Source organism: Pithys albifrons, chromosome 2 (genome assembly GCF_047495875.1).
Source record: "Pithys albifrons albifrons isolate INPA30051 chromosome 2, PitAlb_v1, whole genome shotgun sequence".
Classification (NCBI taxonomy): Eukaryota; Metazoa; Chordata; class Aves; order Passeriformes; family Thamnophilidae; genus Pithys; species Pithys albifrons.
Genome location: NC_092459.1, coordinates 61521214 through 61545400, shown reverse-complemented (window position 1 = coordinate 61545400; position 24187 = coordinate 61521214). Strand labels below are relative to the sequence as shown.

The 24187-nt window shown below is 39.8% G+C and overlaps 1 protein-coding gene across 2 annotated transcripts in view; it reads left to right on the top strand.

Moving 5' to 3' along the window:
- Nucleotides 1–24187, top strand: part of TULP4 (TUB like protein 4) — a 160884-nt gene that overhangs the window by 91424 nt on the left and 45273 nt on the right. For both annotated transcript variants that reach the window (XM_071549242.1, XM_071549240.1), the window contains exons 4-5: nucleotides 8632–8760; nucleotides 9063–9224. In XM_071549242.1, coding sequence (XP_071405343.1) covers nucleotides 8632–8760; nucleotides 9063–9224 — 291 coding nt within the window. The remainder of the gene's footprint in view (nucleotides 1–8631; nucleotides 8761–9062; nucleotides 9225–24187) is intronic.

Sequence of the window (24187 nt, the reverse complement as noted above, 5' to 3'; positions counted from 1 at the left end):
CCTGGTCTCTGAATTTATTCAGCATTGATGATGCATAGGTGGATGTCAGTGATGTTATTTTTGTTGTTAAAGCCTCAGGTTAATTTGCAATGAGCTTCTTAGACACAGCCCAAAAGTGAATGTAAGTGGAGGTTTTTGAAATGGTCCTGGTTTATACCATCTGTAATATAATTTTGTGATATGTTAGTGAAATGAGCATCAGGCTCACGTACTTTAATGTAGGCTAAATACCATAGAATTTTAAATCTAGTGCTTTTTTTTCTTGTGGGAAAATATTTGACCATAGATGCTCAACCCCAAGGAACTGTTGGCACTGCACAGTTACTGCATGTGTTTTACTTTGAACAGGAATGGGCCTTGCCTAATGGTGCTCCTCAGTGTTTTGCTAGAAAGTGGGGGAACTATGTTGTTCTCAGTATTTTGATCTTAAAGCAAAATGATTGTTCATCTTAAACTAGAATAGTTATCTTTCTTTATTATGGTGTTTTGTCTTTATGAAAACTAGAGCAAAGTGAAATCTTTCTGCTTATGAAGGAAAACAATGAAAGTACTATTTTAACTTTTGCTTATCCTTACCAATATTCAGTTTTCATTTATTTTTATTTAGCTTGGACTTGCCTGTGCATTTGTATGGGGTATGGATGGGCAGTTAAACAGAAATAGCTTGTAGGAGTACATGAGTACAGGACAACCATTTATAAGAGACTATGGTGGTAATGTTCACACTGTAAGTGAATTATCCCTCACTGGAGGTGAACTTGGCATGACTTCAAAATTATTTTACTGTGGAAACAGCTGTCTTTTCTGTGCAAGAGCTTTTGGGACTTGAGAAGCCTTGTGAAGGGAGGGGAGTCAAAAACCCACCACAAACCTCACCACTGTCACTCTCACTCTGTTGTCTACAAGATGGGAGATGAGGAGACCTCCACCCATTTCCCATACAAGAATGTAGTAGTGGGCAGATGTCTTATATATGGATGATTGAGTTCAGGTCTTCACTTTTTTCGTGTCTTAATTATTTTTCTTCAGGTTATGCCAACTATTTTCTTTAATAGCCCTGGAAGGAATAGTTAGCAAACTTGCTTGAATGAGGACTGGTAGCCAGATAGAAACATCCTGACATCCACATCAAATTCATATCACCTGTTATTTTCCTTTCTCACATGCAGCTTTCCATTCTGACAAATGATCTGTTAAATTTTCTGGTACCCAAACACATTTATTGGATATACTTTGGATACAGCTAATTTCTGTTGTTGGTGGGTTTTGTTTGGTTGGGGTTTTTGTCTTTATTGTTGCTGTTGTTGTTGTTTAATGTCCCCCAGAATTGCAATTCTTTGAAGCCACAATTAAACATGGTGAGTCCAAAGTGGAAAGAGTAATTCCTTTGGAACTGGCTCTATGAGCCATTTCAATTGTAGGAGTATTATATTTCCTGTTTGGTACCTGTGAGGGGTCTTGGGGATGCTTTTCTCTAAAGTAGGTGATAAGATAGCACATTTTGTGTTCTCTGAACATATAAAATGGTTATGTGGCAAATCCTTGGGATTAATAATAGACTTTGAGTGTGTATTTCTTAAAATTAAGTGTATGATTTGAGGAATGTAAGGAGATTTGTAAAACTTTAGATCGTTTTCAAGTCCTCATCTTGGCAATTTGCTATAAAGGCACCGTAATGTATTCAGTGAGATGTTGACACTCCAGGTATTTTTAAGACAACATCTTACTCACATTAAAGGCATTCCTTCCTCAAAGCAGCTATCAAAACAAATTTTTCTTGCCATTCTTTGCCAAAATCTTTGCCTCAAGCTTTTGAAGGTCAGACTGTCTTCCACTGGGGATTGGATGCCAACCATATGATACCTTTCAAAAATAGGTGTATGTGGTGGGTTGGATGCCAGCCTCAAGATACCTTTTAAAAATAGGCATGTGTAGCATTCATCTGCAAAGCAAATAAACAAATCTTGCTGAGGAGCATCAACATTCTTCCCAGTGGGTCAGCACCCACACTATTAGCTACAGAGAATACCAGCCACTGACATGCAGTGAATGAGCACTGGGTGAATTGATACCTCTCCTGTGCTTACTCAGAGGTTTGTTGCTGGTGAACTGCACTGATCCTACCTGGCCTTTTCTCTTTCTGCAGCTGCACGGGTGATCTGAGTCTTTGTCAGCCTGAGGTGTGCTCCAAGCATTATGAGAACAAATGCCAAGGAGAAAGGGGAAAAAAATTAGAGCATATGTATTCAACAGAATTGGCACAGAGCTTCTAATGTATCCCTACTCTATACTTAATTTCAGAGCCTTACCTGAGGTTTTTGAGTTAGAGATGTATTTGCTTTGGAGTAGGTTTTCATGCGAAGGCCAGAGAGAAGTCTGTGGTCAGAAGAAAGTACAGACCTTTCATCTTCATTAGGTCAGCACGTTATTGCTGGTCCAGCCTCACCTCTGATTTCAGTTAACGCAAGGTTGGGTCCCCACTGACATGCTCAGCTTATTGATATTTATAGCATGAAATCAGATGTTTCAGTTTAATAAAAAGAACTCCAAAACCAAATGGGCTGTTCAGATTTGGTCCTTGAATGTTGTGGATTTTTGTATTTCTTTATTTTTAAAATGCAAGAGTGTTGTTACATTCGTTTAGATACTGTTTGCAAAAATTGAAACTGCTTTTCAAAGAACAGAGTGAGGAAGATGACAGCAGCTGGCAGAGGAAGGCACTTTTTTCAGTGAAAATGCAGGATCCTGGGGTAAAGTGTCAAATCTCAAATGTAGGAGTGGCAGTGGAAAGCTCTGTGGGTGGCAGCAGCCAAACCCCCGGGGGCTGTGAGCAGCTGCTGTACCCTTGGCAGACATCACCACTGACCGCAGCTTCTCCTGCAGCAAGGATAAGGTGTATTAAGTGACATCCATCCCTGACATATCTGGAGGCTATGCCAGTCCTTCTAGCAGGAGAGCTCATTTTTTTATTATTTAGGCTGAAGAAATACGAAGAATTTGGATGGTGTTTTCTGTCTCCTAGAACTCATTTGCCATTCATTTACCTACTATGTAACCTCTGGCTCCTATTGCGAGTTGGCAGTTTTTCTCAATAATTGTAAACACTATTATACATTTGCCATTCTGCAGCACAATATTTGTTATTAATAGTAGTAGTTTTTTCTTAATGATAATTCCTTGATGGGTATCATACCTTGAAAAGTGACAGCTCCGTGTGCAAACAAAGCACTTCTACCCAGGTGTAATGTCTCTCGGAAGAAAGAGTCAAAGCTCTGCAGGTGTGGGGGAGAGAGGGAGTGCATCATTAGAGAATGCAATATAAGACAAGGAGGATAGGAGAAATAGGTGATGCCAACTAGCTGTTTCTTTTTTGTCTAGTGTTATTAGGAGGAAAAATATTTACATGATGCTCTTTGCATGATTGAATTAGTTTGAGTGGGGAAAATTATCTTGACATTATTGTCATGGCATGAAATGAAGGTCATAAGTGAAGGTGAATGTACAAACAATAGCAAACAATGTGTTTGCAGCATGAGAAATGAGGAGAGAGAAAACTTGGATAACCTTTATTTTAGAAAAATACTAGTATTTAAAAAACAGTTAAATGTTTCATTGAACTAAATGTACACAGAACCAAATACTGGTTATAGATCAAGTACAGTGAGAAGCAACATTCATTACCTACAACTCTACTGCATATTCTGGATGCCCATTGTAACTTTCAAATTATATTTGTTATAAAAAAATCACTTCAGTTAGCTAACTTCAGTTAGTCAACTAACAAATGTACAAAGTTGGCATAGGTTCCTTCAAGGATTTAGTAGGGATGTGTATTTCTGCACATACCCATGTCATATGTATGTAATATATAAACACATCATACATGCACCTGTATCTCCATGTGTTGTGGAGAGAGAGGCACTGAACTGTAGTAGCATGTAAATGATTGGTCTTTTCTCTGGTTCTTGTACTTCTGTGTTTAATTTCTCTTCCCCTCTGTAATCTCTTTTCTTTGATAGATATACTTAAACATTTCTTCAGCTCCATGGCCATGAATAAACCATAACATGTTCCCAGTCCGTTACATGTACTGTATGCATATATATATACCTGTAACCATGAGGGAAAGTCATTGTACTTATTAGGGAGTTGCATAATAGGCTGCTTGATAAAGCAAATAGGTGCTGCTCAGTGGGTTTAGGTAGATCATCCAGTCCTTTTTGCCAGTGCTTTCTTTCAACCTTTATATGTTCCTTTAAAAGCTTAAGTACTCTCCTAAAAGCACAGGATTGAAGGAAGCCTTCAGATAGACTGAGTTCTGTACTCTGCTAGTGTAGGCAATAGACTAATTTCCTTTGTTATTCTGTCCCAGGAGCAGTTAGGTCTTTTGCTGTTATTGCTTGGAAGGTGGAATTATTTCAGCCCTTTCAATAGCACTAGAAATGTAGTATGATTTATTTGGGTGGGAAAGGCCAGCTATGTTATATGCTCAGTGGAGTTATAATGCATCACATCCTGTGCACCCTGCAAAGATCTCTACTTCACTTGTAATTTCAGAAATGCTTGTGCCAGATAAAGGAGCATGGCCCTCCAGGTGTAGCAAATTGTGCTGTAATCAAATATTGGCATCAAGTATTCTCTACTGCTACAATAGTCCATCTGCAGGCACAGCTCCATAGCATGTGTAAAAATGAATGCTGGGCAAGACCTCTCTCTTTAGAGCACAAGCCTGCTCCCCAGTTAAATGGGTAGAGGATCAGAGATTTGAAAAAATGAGTCACTGTGATTCACTACAGCTTATCTGTAATAAAATCTATCTAAATCTGGTAAGGAACTCTACATGTTTGGGGTTTTTTGTAGATGTTTGGCCCTTGCTTTTATGTACTGGATGTACGGAAGTAAGATTGGAGTAATGACTGTTGTATGGTATTCTAGGTTAAGGACTTCTGCTCTTGGATTATTCATTGGTATCATATTTTCAGCCATCTCTTTCAAAAACTGGAATGAAATTAGGAATAACAAAAGCTCCCAGAGAGCTTTGGATTTTAGCAGTTTTGTATTGTGTTAGAGAATGTGAAAAATTTAATTAAAGTGTCAATAGCAGGCAATAAATTTAGATTACCAAACCTGTCTTCTGTTGAGAAGAGGTCACATTTAGTATAAATCACATATTGGCTACTCCAAAAATTGCAGTTACTCAGAATTTCTGGTCTAAAATCTTAATAGGTAGTAACATTGTTAGCAGCATTGAAGTATGCCATTAGTTTGTGGGTTGAGTTTCTAGCACCTTTAGGATTAATTAAAACAGAGACATAATCTGAATGCTGCACTTCTGAAACAAAATATTCACCACGATGCCTTGTTTACAAAGGAGCTCAAAGAAAACATAGTACTCTGACTCAAAAGCTCATTGAACTTTGTGGAAAGCATCCTGTTTGGGGGTGATATGTTGGCCTTAACATTGTACTTAGTGTATTTGGCCAGGAGTTCCTTGGAGTTTTATTCATGGGCAATCATATCCTGCATGAGCAGTTTAGAAACTGATTAATGTCTGTGATACGTTTTTTTCCAACAGTAGAATAAACACAATCTACAATTTTTATAGAATTTAAAAAACCCCAGAGCCAAACAACAAATAAACATAAATAATCAGACAATATACAAAGGCTATGTGGACCACAGTTAGTCCACAGACAACTTATTTTTGTGCATCAAGATTTTTATTCTTTTCAATACGAGATAAAACTGTTCAGTCCTTCCGTACCTGTGTGAAGATGCTAAGTAGAAAGCAGAGAACCATAAAGGCAGAAGTAAAAATGGGTCCTCTGTGAGTTGAAGCTGTTAGTGAAAGTAATGATATCTTTGCATTGATGGGTTAGCAATAAAATTTCTCTTTGCAGAGGGGTAATTCAAGCTTATGCGTTATTTAAATGTGCTATCAATGGGACATGTTTTCATATGCTTTACATTTAAGCCAACATAAAAGCCAAAAGGCAATCCTTCCTTTCTTTATCTCTTCTTCAATATGTTAAGTGTCTCAAATGAAAATGGAAATACTCAAAGCAGTTCTGAACTCAGCACCTGTAGTCAGATGTTAAATGTAAATTATTGGCTGCATCTTTAAAATTATCTCATAGAATGATAACATTTGCTCAGTGTTAAAGGAGTTGAATTTTCAAATTATGAATTTGCTCCCTTATGAGGGGGTTATCAGTAGGCAGATAAAGTCATTGTCTCACTTTCATATTTGATTTTAAAGCAGTAAGTTTATTTTGTAAGTTACTAATTTGTATCTAATTGGGATGGAGGGAGGCTCTAGTTAATCTTGTTTATGTTCAAATGTACCCTTGGATGTTTTATCAAATCTAAACAAAAGATGGGTTGTACAGAATTTGAATAAAAATTTGCTAGTTTTAGCAAAATTTCTATTTAAAATAGAAAAGCAACAAACCACAGCAAAGTAGCTGTTGTCACTTTGCCCACAGTTCATATTGCTAAGTCAATTGGTATGTCTAATTTATAGAATCGCATGCTCATCGCAAGTCTTTATCTTGTTTTGTCTGGCAGTTTTAAGATGGGTAGTAGCATCTTCAATGGTGTTAGCTAAAAAATGCATGTTATTTGAACTATTAGTTTTCTTTTTGTTCCTAAATTTTGCTTAGCAATTCATTCTGTATGATCTATGAAATATCTCATGTCAGCAGTGCCTAAGGGTTTATAGGTCTGGTTTTTGTCAGTGATAAGTACCTTCCCCTCATTAGTAGTCATTGTTCGCCATAGCAGCTCCCAGCCTTTAACGATGAAGAGTTTTCAGTGTTATCCTTGGGGTTTTCTACACTTCTTTCATAATAGTGTTAGGCATTGCTGGCAAATACAGTTATGTCATTGTTGCATTTTGGCTTGGGGTGGATGAAATTGCGGCTCTGTACATAGCACTTCCACCAAAAAGAAAACATAATTTTGACAAATCTGTGCTGTTTCTGTTTGTGTGGAAGGGACAGAGTGAAACCTCCAACACTGTACATCTGCTTGCATTGCTATGATGGAATATTTTATTTACTGCTCTTTCAGTAAAAGAATAGTTTTTTAAAGCTGTGTGTGATGTAATCCATCTGGGGCATGATGTGATGTGTCCAACTGGAAATGGTACTGGTGACTTGGAGTGCAGCTGCAAGGTTATAGTCAAGTAGAAGCAAGTGGTTTTCTGCAAAATCTCAAATGGGATTCTTCTAAGCTGCCTAACAACAGAGAGGTGATTTGTCATCCTTGCTTCTCCCCATAATCTTTACATGTGAACAAAGAAATTGTTTTCTTGTGGCTGTTTAACCGTTCAAGGGTCAGTGCTTTGTGCTGGTGAGCTCCTCTGATAGACACGTTCCAAAGTTCTGACCCTGGACCTCTGAATAAGTGTAGCTCTCACTAAGGAAGTGTAAGATCATCCTTCAGCTTTCAAGCTTAGGTTTTAGGTACACATGCATATTTATATCCTAATTCTGAAAGTGACTGCCGCTTTCATTGCAAAGTGTACAGGGTCTCTCTGCTTAGAGCTCATCTTAGGACTGGAATCTTTAGAAGTCCCTTTCTGTAAACAACAGAATATATTTCAGGAAAATCTTGCTCCTCTTCCTTTTTAGATGATTAATTATCTATTTAGTTTTATGAAAAAGCATCATTAGAGCTGGATGCTTATTAAGTAGTTAAAATAACATTACTGATTGACTATTTAATATATGTTTACTTTGTTTGTATGTGCTGTGTCCCAGTAAAATAGCTGGAGGGGGGAGTTTACTTGTGTATGAATGTAAGCATCCCATATATATCTGCATGTTTTTGAAATAAAAGTAATTTGGAAAGAAGTTTTTAAGAAAAAGTCATTAACAGAAGGTAAATGGTTTTACTGCTAATTTTTGCTTCAGGCACTAGGATGACATGCTTTTTTCAGTTTTATACTGCGGTCTTGAGAGATACTGTATTTGTTAAATGGATATTAATTAAAAATGAGAGAGCAATTTGGTAGGTTTAGACTTGATTATATTCTCCAGAAAAGCCCAGATAGCTTTAATGTGGAGAGAACAGCTTAAAACTGTTTTGTATTCCTTCTGCATTCAGTAGCAAAGCAACTTTCCTATGAAATTTCTACTTTTTAATAATTTGGGACTCTCAGGGTTTTTTTTTAATATGAGTATTCAATAGGAGTATTTAAATTCACCCTGATACTGGTGCATGCAGCTTCATTTGAAGTCAGCAAGAGGTGATGATTTGATGTTGAGTCTGACAGTCTCTGAGATTAAGGCAGGGGGAATAATTTGAAGGCACGTTGGGTGGTGTGTGCAGGGCCTGCTGCTGGAGCGCTGCGTTCCAGTGTACAGTCTGATTTTATTGGGAGCGTGCAGTGCCTTCCAAAGAGGCCTGACGGTGAGAGATTGTGCGTTTCCTGACAACCATGACAAAACGATTCCAGCTGTTCTTGAGAGGCGCCTAATGCTGTGCTGAAAATTGCTGTTTTGTACATCTCTAGGATTTAAATGCAATGATGTTTATTTGACAGTATTGTTTAACTGGTTCTTGTTTAATAGCTGTTACCACAACATGCAGTTTTGGTAATGCTGTTTTTGTTTGTAATCTTTTAAGGTTGTGCTGGTGAGATGGAATGAACCCTTCCAGAAATTAGCAACCTGCGATGCAGATGGAGGAATATTTGTTTGGATACAATATGAAGGCAGATGGTCTGTGGAGCTTGTGAATGATCGTGGGGCACAGGTTGGTATGCATGTTTTCTCTGCAGGCAAGAGTGATCAGGTCCTGAGAGGCAAAATGAACAGAACAATGAATGATGCTTTATACCTTTCAAAAAGCACGGGAGAAAGTGAAACATTTCTTCATTGAAGGGAATATTCAAGAATCATCACAAAAGCACAGTTGCTTTCTTCAATAGACATGACAGTGGAGCTACAACTGGTTTAATAGCGGCCCTGTCTCGTTCTGTGCAGTGCTGTCTTTTACTGAAGCAACACCTTGCTACATGGCCCATATATCTATTTTCTTGTCTTTGATATGTGAAGGTAAGCGACTTTACATGGAGCCATGATGGGACTCAAGCACTTATCTCCTATAGAGATGGATTTGTGCTGGTCGGATCAGTCAGTGGACAAAGACACTGGTCTTCAGAAATCAACTTGGAGAGTCAGATCACCTGTGGAATATGGACTCCAGATGACCAACAGGTAATGAATGGGGAATTTAGAGGTGTCAGTTGGGTTGCATTGGTATCTTGTAGAATACACCTTTTAAAAAGTTTTTAAGTAAAGTCGTCACTTGGTAAGATCAGTTTCCCTCAAAACTGCTGCTCCAGTAAGGAAACTTTAATTCATCCCGTTGTTCTCAATAGGCAAATCTGATAATGTAATGAGTCACCTATCATCACTTTTCACCCTGATTCACACATGGTCTCATTTAGTTAGTTGTTTGAGACAGGAATCTGTAACTGTACCTTTGATTTGTTGGTACAGCTGTCTTGCAAATGTGTTTGAGCAGAGTTACAGCTGGAACAATTAAACATCTGACTGGTCATTTCTGTGTAGATCTGTCCAGTCTGCACTTGCAGCAAAAGCAGTTCCACAGCAGATACAGTTATGTTTTGCCTTCACATAAGAAATTAATCCAATTGATTGAGTGTTGGAGAGATGTCTCAATATTATGGAAAGAGTGTAATTTGGCCATTTTTCCAACCATTGAGTTAAAATCCTGGTGAGCTTTGAAAAAGCCAGTTTAAAAAAAAATTCTTCTTTACTATTTTTCTAAAGAGTTATATGATATTGAGGAGCAGTCCTGTGGTATAAAGGAGAGCGCTCCAGACTCCAAATCCCAAGGACCTGAGTTCGAATCTCAGTGGGACTGTCCCCTGGCAGTTCAAAGCCTCCCTGCCATCCCCTCCCGTCAGATCTCGGATGCTCAGCAGGGTCAGCCCCAGTTAGTACCGGGTGCTGTGACAGTCCCGAGGACTTCCCTGTCACTGTCCAAGCTCGCTCGGTCATGGCAGATGAACCTGAGGACTTAAACGGTGGGACCAGTTCTGTGCACGCTCTGCCTCACCTAAAAAATCCACTGTGCAGGCTGGAAGGGCACACCCACGTGGGGAGAGCCCTGCCCAAATCTTCATTCACAAAGTCTGGCCATATGATATTGGACACATCCTCATTTATAGTGTGGCCTGAGCTAGGCCACTGGTTTCGTCTGCAGAATTTACAATGGCCCCTTGCCATTACTACTGAGCTTACTGGATTGGTCTTTCCTTCCACATGCTTGCTCTCATTCTGGTTGCATGTGTGTATGATATAGCGCTGAAAGAAAGGGTGGGCATGGAATAGTGGAAAGAGAAACTCTGTTATGATCACAGCCAGATCATTTTCCTTTTTTCATTTTACACTGCCATAAAAAGATGCTGGTTCAAGGCACCACTGAATTTAGAATACTATAAATTTATCCGAGATAGAGTTATTTTGGGAATTGCTAGTGGAATATAATAGCACTAATAATATGCATTTCTGCAGCAGCATCTAATAATTTTAGAGTGCTCTGCAAAGAATAATGAATTAATTATTGCAACCTGCTTTTTAAAGCCAGGGAGTCTAAATGCCTGCTTTTGAATCCAGGGAAATGTAAATCTTGGCACTAAATAATTTACTTGAGATCAAGAGGAAGAGACAAGCAGCAGAAGTTGGAAGGGAAACTAAGATCTAATAGCCCTCAGTCCTCTGTTTTAAATGTAAGGCTACACCATTTGTGTAATGTTCAGTTGTTGCTGCTGTATTTGGAAATATCTTCACTAGAGTGTTTAATTTGGAGTGGCTGACTGCCTTTAATTCAATTTAGCCAATATGTTTGTACTTTCTAATCTGGATGCTCCATAAGTGGCTTTTCCAGGAAACACACACTTGTTTAGCGTCCCAATAAGTGCTTACTAACATAATGGCCGATTTGAGCTGTGTGAAAATCACTTGCTTGACTTACAGACTCTGCCGCCAACAAACTCACTGAAAAGAGACTCAAACCGGCCATGAGCTTGATGTTGCTTAATGCAGCTCTCCTAACTATGTGATTTCCAGTGGGTTTAATTTTAAGTGGTGATGGATCTTTATACTGCTCTCCGGAGCTGGTGGAAAGAAGCAATCTTCTAAAATATATTTAGATGTATTTGCCTCTGGAGGCACAAGGAGATATGAATCACAGAGGTACTAGGCGAGAGACTGTGCTCAGTTCAAACTAAAAATAGCAAACTGTGGGGGAAGGACATTGCATATATTACACACAAGTAAGTGTGTATGGAAGTGGATACCCTTACTAGCTTATTGCCTTACCTAATTTCTCTCTGTGTCTGTGCAAATGAGAACAAAATATTATTCTACTCAAGAGTAGCTTCAGCATCATCTCCATTGCTTAATGTGGTCTGCTTGTTAGTACAGCGTGTGAAAGATAAATGTCAACATATAAATTTATAATTTCCTACTGTTTTTTTTGTCACCTCCCTGGCACCATGAAGCTTGCTAGTGAAGGTGTTCCTGGAAAACATTACACTCCATGGTCCCAATTAGCTTTGAAAGTTGAATTTCCAAGAGGATTGTTTAATATCAATTTTCTATTGTCCTAGTAAAAATAATATAGTGTGTCTGTTAAGCTCATCCTACAGTTCTCCGAACTTTCTCCTTTGCTCCCTTCTGCATGAATTTTCTCCTATCTCCTCCATCTTCTCTCCTGTCTGTCTATTCAGCACCAGTAGACTGTCACTTGTCACTCTTCACTAGAGCTCTGTGGCAGCTCTGCAAGAGAAGGATAGTTTCCTACTATCATCTTTCTGTTGGAAGCAAGAAATGATTGGAGCTGCAATATTGCCAGACATCCTCTTGTTTGACCTTTAGAGTGTGTGTGTGACCTCTGGGCTTGTGTCCTTGCTGTGCATTGACACAGGCTTGAAGTAGAGCACCTGTGAGGTAGTGACTAATGGCACCTGTGGTTAAAACTCCATAGTTAACACTTTCCAAAGCCTTTTGAAAGCATAGAGATGGGATGAGAGCTAGAGAGGTGGCCAGAATGGAGTACAGTAGTGCTGAAATTGAGCGTATACTTGTATCTTTTAACTGATTTGGTTAATGTACTCTGCCCTGATTAAGTTACTGGCTAATTTTATTAAAACTAGATGAAACTGTTCTGCATTTTCTTTTAGGAAGAGAGTGGTATCATTCTTGTGGCCCTGTTGTTTTTTAGGATTTCTTGAGCTCTCCTTGCCCGTCGGGGACAAAGTTGGTGTGAGTGACATGATTGGCTGCAATGCTTTTTCTCACCATTATTGTGTCTCAGATGAACTTCTCGTGAAGGTCATTGGCACATTTCTACTGTGGTTCACACCCAGATCTTGAGTCTGGACTTTGAGCTGTGGGCTGCTTCAGCTAATTCAGTACATAGGCCTTTTGATTGTGATTCTGCATGTTTATTGTAGAGGACTAGAAGTTAGCTTTCTCACTTCATTGGTGTCTGTAGTCCTGCTCATTTAGGCATTTTCTCCTGCTGCACACTATGACTAGAGCATGCATTTGGGTAAGGCAGAACTCCATTGGCCTCTCAGGGATACACAAAAGGAAGACTTTACAAGACTGTGTTGTCTGTATCACAAGCAGAGTGCCATGCTTGGATTAACCTTGGATGGACAGAATTACTTAGGAGTGAGAACTTACTTTTACTGTTTTTAAATGTTTTTTTCAGGGCTACAAGAGGCTGTAGGAGACATGTGGAATATTTTTCTGGTGCAAAGGCTCACCTAGGATCATATAGGGATGAAAAGTATATTTAAAATTAAAGTATGAAATGTTGGAAAATGCTCTACCCTGTCCTGGGACAGTTCTGTGGTGTTGTACCATGCTTGTCTGCAAAGAGGGAGTGTAGATACTAAGCAGATTGAGTTACTTGCTAAGTAAGAAGCACTTCACTTTTCTTTAGCCAAAGGGTTTATTTATAATTATAGAAGCAATGTCAGTAAGTAATTGAGGATTTTTCATAAGCCCACAAGTTACATTAAAAATCTTTCCAGTGCTTCATCTCCCTTCCTCTGTGTTTTATCAGCTCACAGTGATACTTTACTATCAACTTCTGCTGCCCTTGGGCCACCCTCTACCTCTCCTTCTCCCAGATCTTAGCTGCTAAAGAAACCATCTTTCTTCTTGATGGAGAAAGACGTAGTGTAAGAGAACTGGGTGAGAACTGTAGAGGGATCTGATTGTTATTTTGGGCTTTCCTGGGGTTGTTTCTGTTGCTGTTTCTGTGTGAGAGAAGGAACCAGAAAGAAATCACTCTTCAGTAGAGGAAAGCTTTGATGAAAATTAATTATTATATTTTAATTCCTGGATTTCTCAAGAGGTGATAGTCTTCTGCATTTGTTCCTTGCATCTCTACTAATATAAATTATTAGACTTTTCTAGCACTTCTAAATGCCTATTTCTATTTCTCCCCCCAACTCCTTTTCCTGCTGTGAGGGGGTTTTTTTTGTAGAAATCTGGGGACTGTCCAGGATTCTCTTTGGCTAGGACATGACAAACTACAGGTATATGTGAACTTTGCCAGGGTGCTTCCTCCTGTTTACTTTGAGAATAGGCACACAAGCAGTTGGCTAATTTGATTTGCATCCTGCTGGGTGCATTGTTCTGTATGGCGCCATTGCAATTCAACATGTATTGGTACTGAGAATGTGTAAATACAGGCCCCAAGATTCAGCCTCTTCTGTGTCTAATCAGGCAAAATTATGGTCTTGGTGAAACAGAAAAGCAGCACTGTGTTAGGAACAGATACCCTGTGTGCTGAAGGGTCTTACAGTGCACTGAAAGCCAAACAATGAGACCAGTAGCAGATGAACTGCTCTGTATCAAAACGCAGGGTGTGGGAGCTCTGTGTATTGTGTTTCTAAAGGACTCTTGTAGCTTGCAGTAGCTGTGCAGGAAGGCAGTTTCTCTGCTGTTACTCCTGCTCCCAGCGCTCACCATCCCTACTCCCATGGCAACCACAGATGCTTCAGCATCTTTTTGCCATGACAAGCAGGAGGCAGGGGCAAGCTTCAGCTCCTTCCCCTTGCCTGCAGTGCTTCAGCCTGGAGCCCAGCACCCAGAACAGAGCTTCACGTGAAGAAGGGGATGCGTGTTATTTCAGGGCCCAGCAGTGTAGGTGGGTGGGATCTCTGTGCTAGTACAGCCAGTGGTCCCTATGTGTCCCTAAATAGGATCAGTGCCGTGCTGTGCCAAGCGGCTGCTGTGTGGCAGCCACAGTTCTCACAGAAGGTAGGAGCTAATTAACAAGAAGCACCATCAAATGATTACTGGTGGCACTGGGTATTTCATAATCTTGTCTCTCAGGCTTCTTGGTTTTGGTGTGGCTTTAGTCCCTGGCAGGAATTTACCTAATAATTCCACTTTAGTAGCATCTGCTTTTGGATCCTCCCATTTTAATTTGTGAGCTTGCAGTTGCTTCCCCTTTTCAGAGAAATGATGTTCTGAACAGCTCCTAAGCTGAGAGCAGGGATAGTAGCCTTATCTAGCTTCCAGAACACAGCTTACAACTAAAGACTTCGTAAGTGTTTGAAAATGTTGCATCTGTTTGGGCCCTGCTGTCATCTTCTCACCTACATCTCCTTTTGCCTGCAGCTCTGGAACGAGCAGTTTGTGCTTCCATTCACCCTACTGCTTTGATTTTATTCAGGTGCTGTAGCACACGTCTGATACAGGCAGTCCTTGCTATTGTGGTAGTCACACTGATCAAGTTTAATTATTCTCAGACATCTAGCTGTGTGGAAAAAAATTCTTGAAAACAATCTTCTAATGAGTTGACAGAATGATGAAAAGGAGCTGCAAACAGACAACTGGGGCAGTATGGGAAAGGTAGCTATTTACCTTAATTTTTATGAATTAACAGAAAAAGGACAATGAAAAAAGGTTACAGCCTGTAAAATTTGAAAGTTTAAGATATTATTTCGGTCATTATTAGGGACTTCTTGTCCCTAGTAAGGATTTTTATAGGTTCACATAAAGGAACCTTTAAAATGTTGAGGAAAAACTGTATTTTTGTGTCTTAACATAGCAAGATGCATCTTTTCTCCCCTCGATTCTGGGTGTACAGACTATCAGATGACCTCACATACATGTTTACAATGACTAGGGTTGCTCAGAATTGCATCATAAGATACAGTCTTTGAGGAATAACTGAAAGCCTTATTTTCCTTGATGGATGAATTACTCAGATTACTGGGAAAAATGGCTAGAGGCTTTTTATAGCATTGAAGAAGTGTCATTAATTAACTAGACAATTTATTCAAGCCACAAGAGCTGCAGACAATGGTTAAGTCGTGTATAAGGATTTTAACATTGCTTGCTGCATAATTGAGCAGCTGCATTAAAATGCAAAAAAAGGAAAATGCAGAGGAAGGAGACTTCAGTTGTCTTTCAAAATAAATCCATTTGCTATATAAAACAAACAGATAAACAAAACCCACTGCAGCTTGACTGTCTAATATTTTGGACTCTTTAGAAGCATTTCAAACCTTTGTGACAAACTTTCTCTTAAAAGTAATGGTTTCTGCTTGTTTGTGACAAGGGGTCTATGAGCGTTTACTATCCTATTGCAGCCTTTTATAGACAAAATATGTGCAGGTTTTCTATATACGTAAAATATTTAAATGTTTTGGAAGAGACTTTGTATTCTTGTTTTATATATTTCTACATGCTGAAAGTCAGTAACACTTTGTTTTTGCTCTTTGCTTGGGGACTTGATTTTTATGATGGTACATAATAGTGACAGATTTTGTGTGAAAAAGTAATGTGAATTTTAAGTGCTATTTTGCCTTTCTTCCATCTCTTTTTATTGTGTTGTTTTCAAGCTGCATTATGCAGCTATTCCCTAAATTACAGATTTCTCTTTTTTTCCTGTCATTTTCCTGCTATCAGTGCACAGTTGTATTAGCATTGTCTTTCCTTTGCCTTTTTGTCCTAAGTAGGTTTTCATGCATCATTCTACTGAGAATAGAGCTTCCAAAAAGAATGAAGGAGAAGAATTAGGTGGCTTGGTGCAGTGTGCCTTTTTTTAGTTGTGCTCTCATTTTCTCACTAGCAATGAGCAACTACACTGCAAATTTCAGTACTCAGATGAGGACTTGATACACTTTGCCTTCGGTTTTGGTGAGGGTAGACAGCAAGATTGTTCTCTGGGGCTCATCTGCAGCTTCAGGAGCTGTGGCATCTCTCTGTGAGTTTATTCCAAACAAGATTTTTCCTGCCAGAAACCCTAGCCTGTAGTGTACAGGGTTATTGAGTGGGTAATTGAGGGAACAGAGCAATAAGGTGATGCTTCAATGTGCTTTCTTCTTCCCACTCGCTTCATCTGTGCCTTGCCTAATCTTTCCCTTGATGCTCTTCATCCAGCCTGTGGAGGAAAGGCACTGACAGAGCTAACGAGATGGTGCCATTTGTTCCAGCCATGAGGGCTGTAACATGGGCGATATTTATGTGCTGATGGCATCATGGCTCATGTTTTCTCAGTAGCTCCTGCAGTGTTTCATGTCAACACTGTTTCAGATGAGTCTTGCAAAGAAATTTTTCCCTTAATGACTGTGTCTGAAAGGAGTAATACAACTGTTTTAATGTTTTGCTCATCACTGTAGACAAGGTATTTGATGTTTGTTACTGCAAAAAGTAATTGGCCAAATGGATTTCTGCATCCCTTTGGATGCACAGTACAGATCACCCTCAACAGTGTACCTTGTAACTCTTCCCCTGTGACACTCAGGTCACAGTATTGCTATTTTAGTTTACTGGGATCTGGAGTTTGTTAAGCACTGCACTTTCTGCCACGTCTTTGCCTCCCTCAGGAAAGGAAGGATGTCGATGGCAGTGACAAACCAGAAATGGAGAGAGAACTGAAGACTTGTGCTGTTCACTTAATGTGTCCACTTAGCGTTTTTCTACCCAGTGCTGTTTTATATTTTTGAAGCATCAGTGTTTGAGTCAGCAAAGTAAAGATGAGCACAAATAGAAACACAACCAGTCGATGTGTGGGAAGTGTCAGGAAGAAAGAAGTTGTTTGTCTCCCCTCTCCTCTCACCTTGCTGGCACTTGTACAGAAAGATTCTGCTTATATAGCCTGAAGTCTTCAGTTCCTTAGGACAGGGAGTGCTTACTTGAACTCATGTTTTTGGAAGCTCTGTGCTGTGTTTCAGCTGTGGGGCATGCTGCAAGAGTGAGGGTTTGCACTGCACCTCTGCAAGGGAGCAGCATATACCTATGCTGCTTTTTAGGCATTGCAGGGAAAAAATTGAACCTTCCGCAGGAAGCTGCTCTCTGTGCTGGTTTAAAGGTGAACCAGCAGGGGAAATGAACTCACCACGAGAGAGATTATAAGTCAGACCTAAAATTTAATAATAATACTACAATAAAAATACTGACACAAAAGGAAAATTGCTTTCAACTCACAAAAACCCAGCAGTATAACCCAGTGTCCTGGGGCACAAACCCAAGGGGGTTTGTTTGCCCTTGTGCTGAGACCCCTGTGGCTCCCCCAAGTCCAGAGCAAAAGGAAGTGAAAAACCTGTTGGTGCAGGCAAGGGCTGTGGTCTGGGCAAGAGCGGTGATCTCCTCCTGTTGAGGTCCTGCTGCTCCTCTGGATCTGATGAGAAGTTACCAAAGTCTTCTTACTCACCACTTATGTACCCTCAGGGAGCACCCAGTCCCTCCCCCTGGGTGGGGACTCACACAATGGGTGATTAACTCTGGGAGCCAGGGGGTGTTGAACTGTTGATGGCCCATTAGCAGCTCCGCCCCCCTCAGGCTGAGTGTGAAGGTGATAATGACTCCCTGGGCAGCTGCTGCTAATGGCCCATTGTCCCTGGGGAATGAATAGAGGGGGTAGAATATACAGCTTTGATCATCTCCACACAGTGTCAGCTGGTCCCTCCTGCTCAACTGGGACACTCTCTTTGTACGGAGAAGACATATATAAGGTAGGAGAAGTGCTTTGTTCAGGTTTTGAACTGGTCAGGAGAGGGTATGCAAATGGAAGTGGAATTCTTACATAGGAAAAACTCTCCAGACTTTGCAGGTTTTACAGCATTTTTCAGAAAGAGTCCATTACTCTATTGCCAAAGCCACTTAGCTGAAAATGCCTCAGACCCAGGATTCCTTTGGTTCTTTCAAAGCTTTGTGGTCTTTTCAGTTCAAAAGAAATGTAGCTGCCAGTATTGTTGATTTGAACTTTATCTTAATCCATCCATTTTTTGAAAGTTAGTGAGAAGACCGGGAACCAAATGGGGTCTTGAACTTGGGTCAGATGTCTTCAAGCCTGCAAATAGTCTGAAATCTTGGTGCAGGAAAAGGAGGATTAGAGCGATTGAATCTGGAGAAGGTTGTTTGCAGATTTCTGTACTAGGTCTTGTCTGGGAAAGCAAGGCCAAGTTTCATAGTAAATGAAAGGCAATATTTTTGGAAAGTGGTATCACCTAGTCTTTCCATTCATTTGACAGAAAGAGATAGTACACCTATGGAAAGCAGGAGCTGCATCTCTTCATTCTTCAAAACCTTTCCCATCAGTGTTTCATCCTGTGTGGATTCAACTTGAGCACTCTGCTTTGTCCAGGAGCCTGTTTCTTGTCAGAGTTCATACATTGAGTGATTGTTGGTGACTGCATCAGCTGAAAAGGGATTAATCCTTCCCTGCTTTCTTTGCTTTTAGGAGTATAGTCATTCTTCTTCAGTGCCTCATTCAGTAACAGTTTATTACTCAACCTGATTCTATGTTGACTCAGTTATACTTGACCTCGCCCATTGTATATATTTCCTGACCATGCTGAGTTACTGTTTTTTGCCAGCACCAAAGATCTTGAAGGAGAGTGCAGAAGTTAAGGGACTAAGTTCAACTGGCATATGGCTTAACACAGGGGTTTCTTGGTTTTATGTTATGAAATTCAAAACAGCAAGGACATTGCTTCTAAACTGCTTTGTATTTAATTTTCACTGGTTGAGAGTGCTATCCTTGTTTCTAAGTAATACCATTTTCTGCTGGGAAAAAAGACCAAACCACAAAACCCCAGCAGAAACTCTCAGACTTTTAAAGCTCTGAAGATTTTAGGTTCAGCAGTCAACATATCTTTCAGGAAGTAACTAAAGCCTGGCTTGGGAATAATGCAGGAGGCTGTCAAGTTTGTCAGTTGACTTCTTTGCCTGACTGAGTGGTTGTTGGTAAAACTAATTGTATTTTCCCACCAAATGTTGTTTTTATTGCTATACATAGTTGGATATATGTGAAAAATGTGTGTTTTCATAGACATGTGTGCATTTTCCTGGCAGAGTTTGGTGAGAAATCAGAAGACAGTGCTGCTTGAAGAGCATTCCAGAGTTCTTTTGCTGTGGGAGCTCTGTGGTCCAGGCTTGGAGTTCTGTCCAAGTAAATTGCCACAGAAGATGTTCTGTAAAAGGTGTTCAGCTGTTGGCTTTTTGTTCATTTTACATACCACTTTGAATGTGATTTGAAGCCTGGCACACCTTTTAAAAAAGTACAGCTCTTGTCTACATCTTAAGTAAACTGAAGCATATTGTTAATACAGCAAATACAGTAAAGAGCAACTCTTTTCATGTAAAAATCTAATGGCTGTAGGATGCTTTCTTAAAATATCTCAAGAGCCAATAAAGAATACAAAAATGTGTGTTCCTGGAATAAACGTCAGAATTGATCCAGATACAGATGCATACAATAATAAATCTTTCTGCAATTTTCCAGAGTGGTTTCAAATAATGTAATCTCTGCCTGGACAATTGCTTCTATCCCCACAAGTCGAAAGTAGTTATATAGCCTGAGATTCTGATTTTAAGAATACTTATATTTTTGCCTCCCAAAGCAGCATGCAAGGCTGTATCTCATTTATAGTCATTCAGCTATCTTATAGTATTATAGAGAGAAATAAAGCCCATGCAGTTTGAATCCTCAGGTTTTAGTATTTCAGTATTTATTAAATGGATTTGTCTCCAAGATCTCCAGTGGACTTACTTTGTCTTCTTATTTGAGGGCTTTGTAATAGTTATCTAAACCCTGTGGACTCTGTAAAAGAGAATGAACAAGCCTGAAAGTAGATAACTAAAGCAGTGGTGCTTTTGAAAATATTAATGGCCTTGAATGAGAATTTCACTGCAGTTGGCAGTGAATGATCCTGAGTGTACCATCCATGTGTGAGGCTGATAACTCCTCATGTCCAAAGGAAACAAAAACCTTTCTCAGTTTTTTTGGACATAAAGGCAGTCAGAAAACCCCAATGCCTTCCCTCTGAGCTTGTGTGTGAATTGTGGTGATGTCTCTTTTTGTGTCAGTTCAAGAAACCCTTTTACAGCGACTGAAATTTTAATGGAAATAAAAAGTGTGCAGCAGGAGACCAGCTGTCTCCCTCACTCTACTTCTCTTTCTCTCTGCATTTTGAGGTAAAAAAAGGAAAACCAGATCTATCACACTGAGGTAAAACAAACTTTCACTTCATAGTATATCCTAAGAGGCGACTGATGCACTGTTTGATGCTTTGTGATGGAGAAACAGTAAACAAGACGAGCCCAGGGAAAGCAAAGTGCTAATACTACATCTAAATGGACTGCAAAATGCTGTAACTAAACATTTGCAAGACCAGCATTCTTCCCTTAGGCTAATGAATGAAAATAATTAAAAGCAATAATTTTCCAAGTATTTCCTATGTTATTAAGCCTACCTGCATACATAGAAAGCTGATCCTTCATTTTGTATATTAATCACATTATTGTTCAGTTAATTTTGGATCAGCAAAATAGATTTATCTCTATTAGTATGATGCCATTATGGTGACAACTGTGAGGGCTGTTCCTATCATAAGTACTAATTTTTGTCCAGATGACTAAATCAGGGCAAACAGAACTAATTCAGCTTCTTTGAACTGCTCAGCATCTTCTGACAGTGCAAATGCAGTCAGCCTTATTAGTGTTTTTGCTGAGTGAAATTTCTGAGGTACAGTTCCTACTTTTCCTGTGTGGAGAGGGAGGGGACGAGGCTGATGGAAAAAGCCATAACGACAGGTCTAAATTTTGAAGAGGGAATGTCAGTGAAGCAGAACACTGAATGAGGCAGCTACGAATGCAGAGCTGTGCAGGGTAAGTTGTTAATGGCAGCATTCATACTACCTGGTATGATGGCACCAAGATTTCAGCAGATGTGTGTGCCAAACAGACACACACACACAAAGGGAAAGAGTAAAACAAAATGTTGAAAGAGCAAGGTTTGCAGATTGGGTAGGTGCAAGAGGAATTCTTCAAACTTTAAGTGCAACCCTGGAAAATGTTAAAAACTCAAGTTTTTGTGAGATCATTTGTGGTTTACTTGATGCTGATGAGATTTCTGCCCTGAGCTACTGCTTCACTCTTGAAGAGACTCCTAACTGAGGCTGAGGAAATTAAAGAGGATCTTAGAACACAGTAGTTTGAAATGCAGCAAGTCCCTCTGTCTGACTGATACATCCAAATATTGTGAAAGATCTTGAATATGAACAATATAGCTGCTAGCAGAAGTAATCTTGTCTGTGTCTTAAGTCTTGAAAGGCTACCCTATTTTGCTGCAATACATTTAGAAAAGAGTTCAGGAACATTCAAGAGATGTGTAAATAAGGTTTACATCTGTACTTCACAAGTGGTTAAAGCAAAAACTGAACATGAAGTAATGAAGCACCTCTAAACTTGGCTGTAAAGGCCTTGGCAGGATGTTTCTTGCAGAGGGAGATCATGACTCACTAGTGTCACAGGTGTCTTTGCATGTGTCAGTAAAAGTAATGTCTAGAAAAAAAACATGGCAGAAAGTATGTAAGTAGTTCTGAAAACATCAAGACATTCCAACACAAGTAGCCCTTGCTTAGAATTTCCTGACAGAAATACCTGTGTGTGTGCTTTGGCTTCTGCATGAAAGATTTGGCAGGTACAGAAACACCAGCAAATTACAGCAATACATACTGTACTTACTGGTTTGGGATGGATTAGCAGGGTAGGGAGAAGAACTGGGCAGGAATCAATCCACCAAGGGGAAGACCAAAGAGTCAGTTTCTGATTTAAAAATTAAGACAGTGGGTTTGCTTTTTTTACACCATGCTTTAAATTATTTTTTTTAATTTTAAAATACTGCTGCTCAAAATATTTACTGTTGTGAGATAACTACACTTACAGGTTAAATAGAGTTGTGTCTTGGTTTGAGGGGAAAAAAACCAAAATGTTTACCCACAAGCGGGGGAGGGGGCCTTCTCCACAATAATCACACCACTCTTTATCAAATTTAAGGAAAAAAAAGGAATTTTAATAGAAGAAGGATAACTGTTCTTAACTGCTATATATAAACAGACTAGTGCAAACCGCTTCCCCAACACCACAAGAGAAAGAAAAAAAACAAACAACAACAAAACCCAGCAGGTTTTCCTCCAGGAGGAAAGTTATACTTAAGCAGTGTCAAATGTCACAGTCCGGCTGGCTGCGGAGTGAGTTCCCAGTAGTTCCCAGTCCCTCTCCAGCGAGACAGACGAGTGGTTAGCTCTCAGATGAACTCTGTGTCTCTTGTCCCAGATGAAGGAAAAAGAAAGCTGAAAGTGGGGAACCACCACGTGTCCTGCAAAAGCAGCTGCAAACCTCTCTCTCTCCTGGGTCACTGCCCCAGCCGGGGCGGGCAGGCCGTGACGGTGCAGGCGGTGGTCAGTGCAGGCGGTGGTCAGGCTGGAACAGAGGCCGGGATCCCAGATGCAGGAACTGGGAGAAACAGCCACGGCGAGGAGAAAAGCAGCAGCTCAGCCAGAAGCCCCAGCAGTGCCAGCAGAGCCACTTCTCTCCTCAGCAGCCACCGCTCCTGCCTTCCACCGAGCTAAGAAAAGAAAGATGTCCCCAAAAAACCAAAAGAGACAAACCTGCCGCCATCCAAGTGATCAGCAGTTAACTATTTCTTTTGTTAACTGCTGGCATGGGCAGTCAGTGGCAGGGGAGAGAATTTACATAATAATCCCAAACTACAACAAGGTATTTGTATTAATGTAGGGCTGTAAAATAATTATTCCATGTCCAGTGAAGCTCAGTTTGCTGCACTGTCCCAGTAAACATCTTTTAGGACAGTCTTTGCTTTTCTAATGTGATCAGTCACTTTCTGGAAAAAACTTCATGTGGTCACTTTGTCCTTTCAGCTACCACCTGTTTTATGGGAGAAGGAAGATCCATAACTAGAGAAATTGCTCAATGGATTTACTGACGACTTACCCATAGCTTAGGAAAGATTAGAGCACTTGAAATTCCATGACAGATGACATTAATTTTCAGTACATTTCATTGTATCCAGGAATTTAAAGGCAATCTGTTCATGCACCTTGCATAGTCCTACAAGACAAGTTCTGTCTTTATGTGAAATTTTAGGGTTTTAAACAATCGAATTGTACTAGGATGGAGTTTGCTAGATTCTGTTTTAATTAGCGAAGTCTGTGCGTTGTTTTGCTTTTGTGAGTTGTCAGATGTGTGTTCTTTGTAAAAAGTCAGAGAGAATCTTTTAAAATTCCTGGGCCAACAGAGTAAAGCAGCTACAAGTCCTTTTACAATGTTCTAGCATCACAGTACCGGAATCTCTCACTTTAGAAGTGCTACCCTAAAGTGGCCTCTAATGGCTTTATATTTCTTCAGTAGCTATAGCAGATCAGCTTCTAATACTTCAACTTCAGCTGCAGTCAAAGGCTTGGTTGTTTCCCTAATGCAGAATGACAGCCCATGTTCTGAAAACGTATTGATCAGATTTCCTGGGAGTTTTGTTTAACCAGCAACATTAGAAACCTTCAGTGTTAGTACTAAATGTCCTGAAGAGAGACATCTTGTTTATCAATACCTTTCTGTAACAGTATTGACTGTGCAGTTTGAACAACCAAAACCCAAGACTGGAAGCAATTCTGCCTTTTACCCCTCATTTATACATTGAGTCATTGAATACATTATTGCTGGGATTGGATTATCTTTAGTTATTATAAAAGTCAAATTGACTGTCGTTCTGGAAAGCTTCTTTGACAATGAGGACAGGCAAAGATGCAGGAATGGACCATGGCTAGATTCTCTGCAGATTGAATTCAGCAAAGTTTCATTGGCTTGAGTCTATA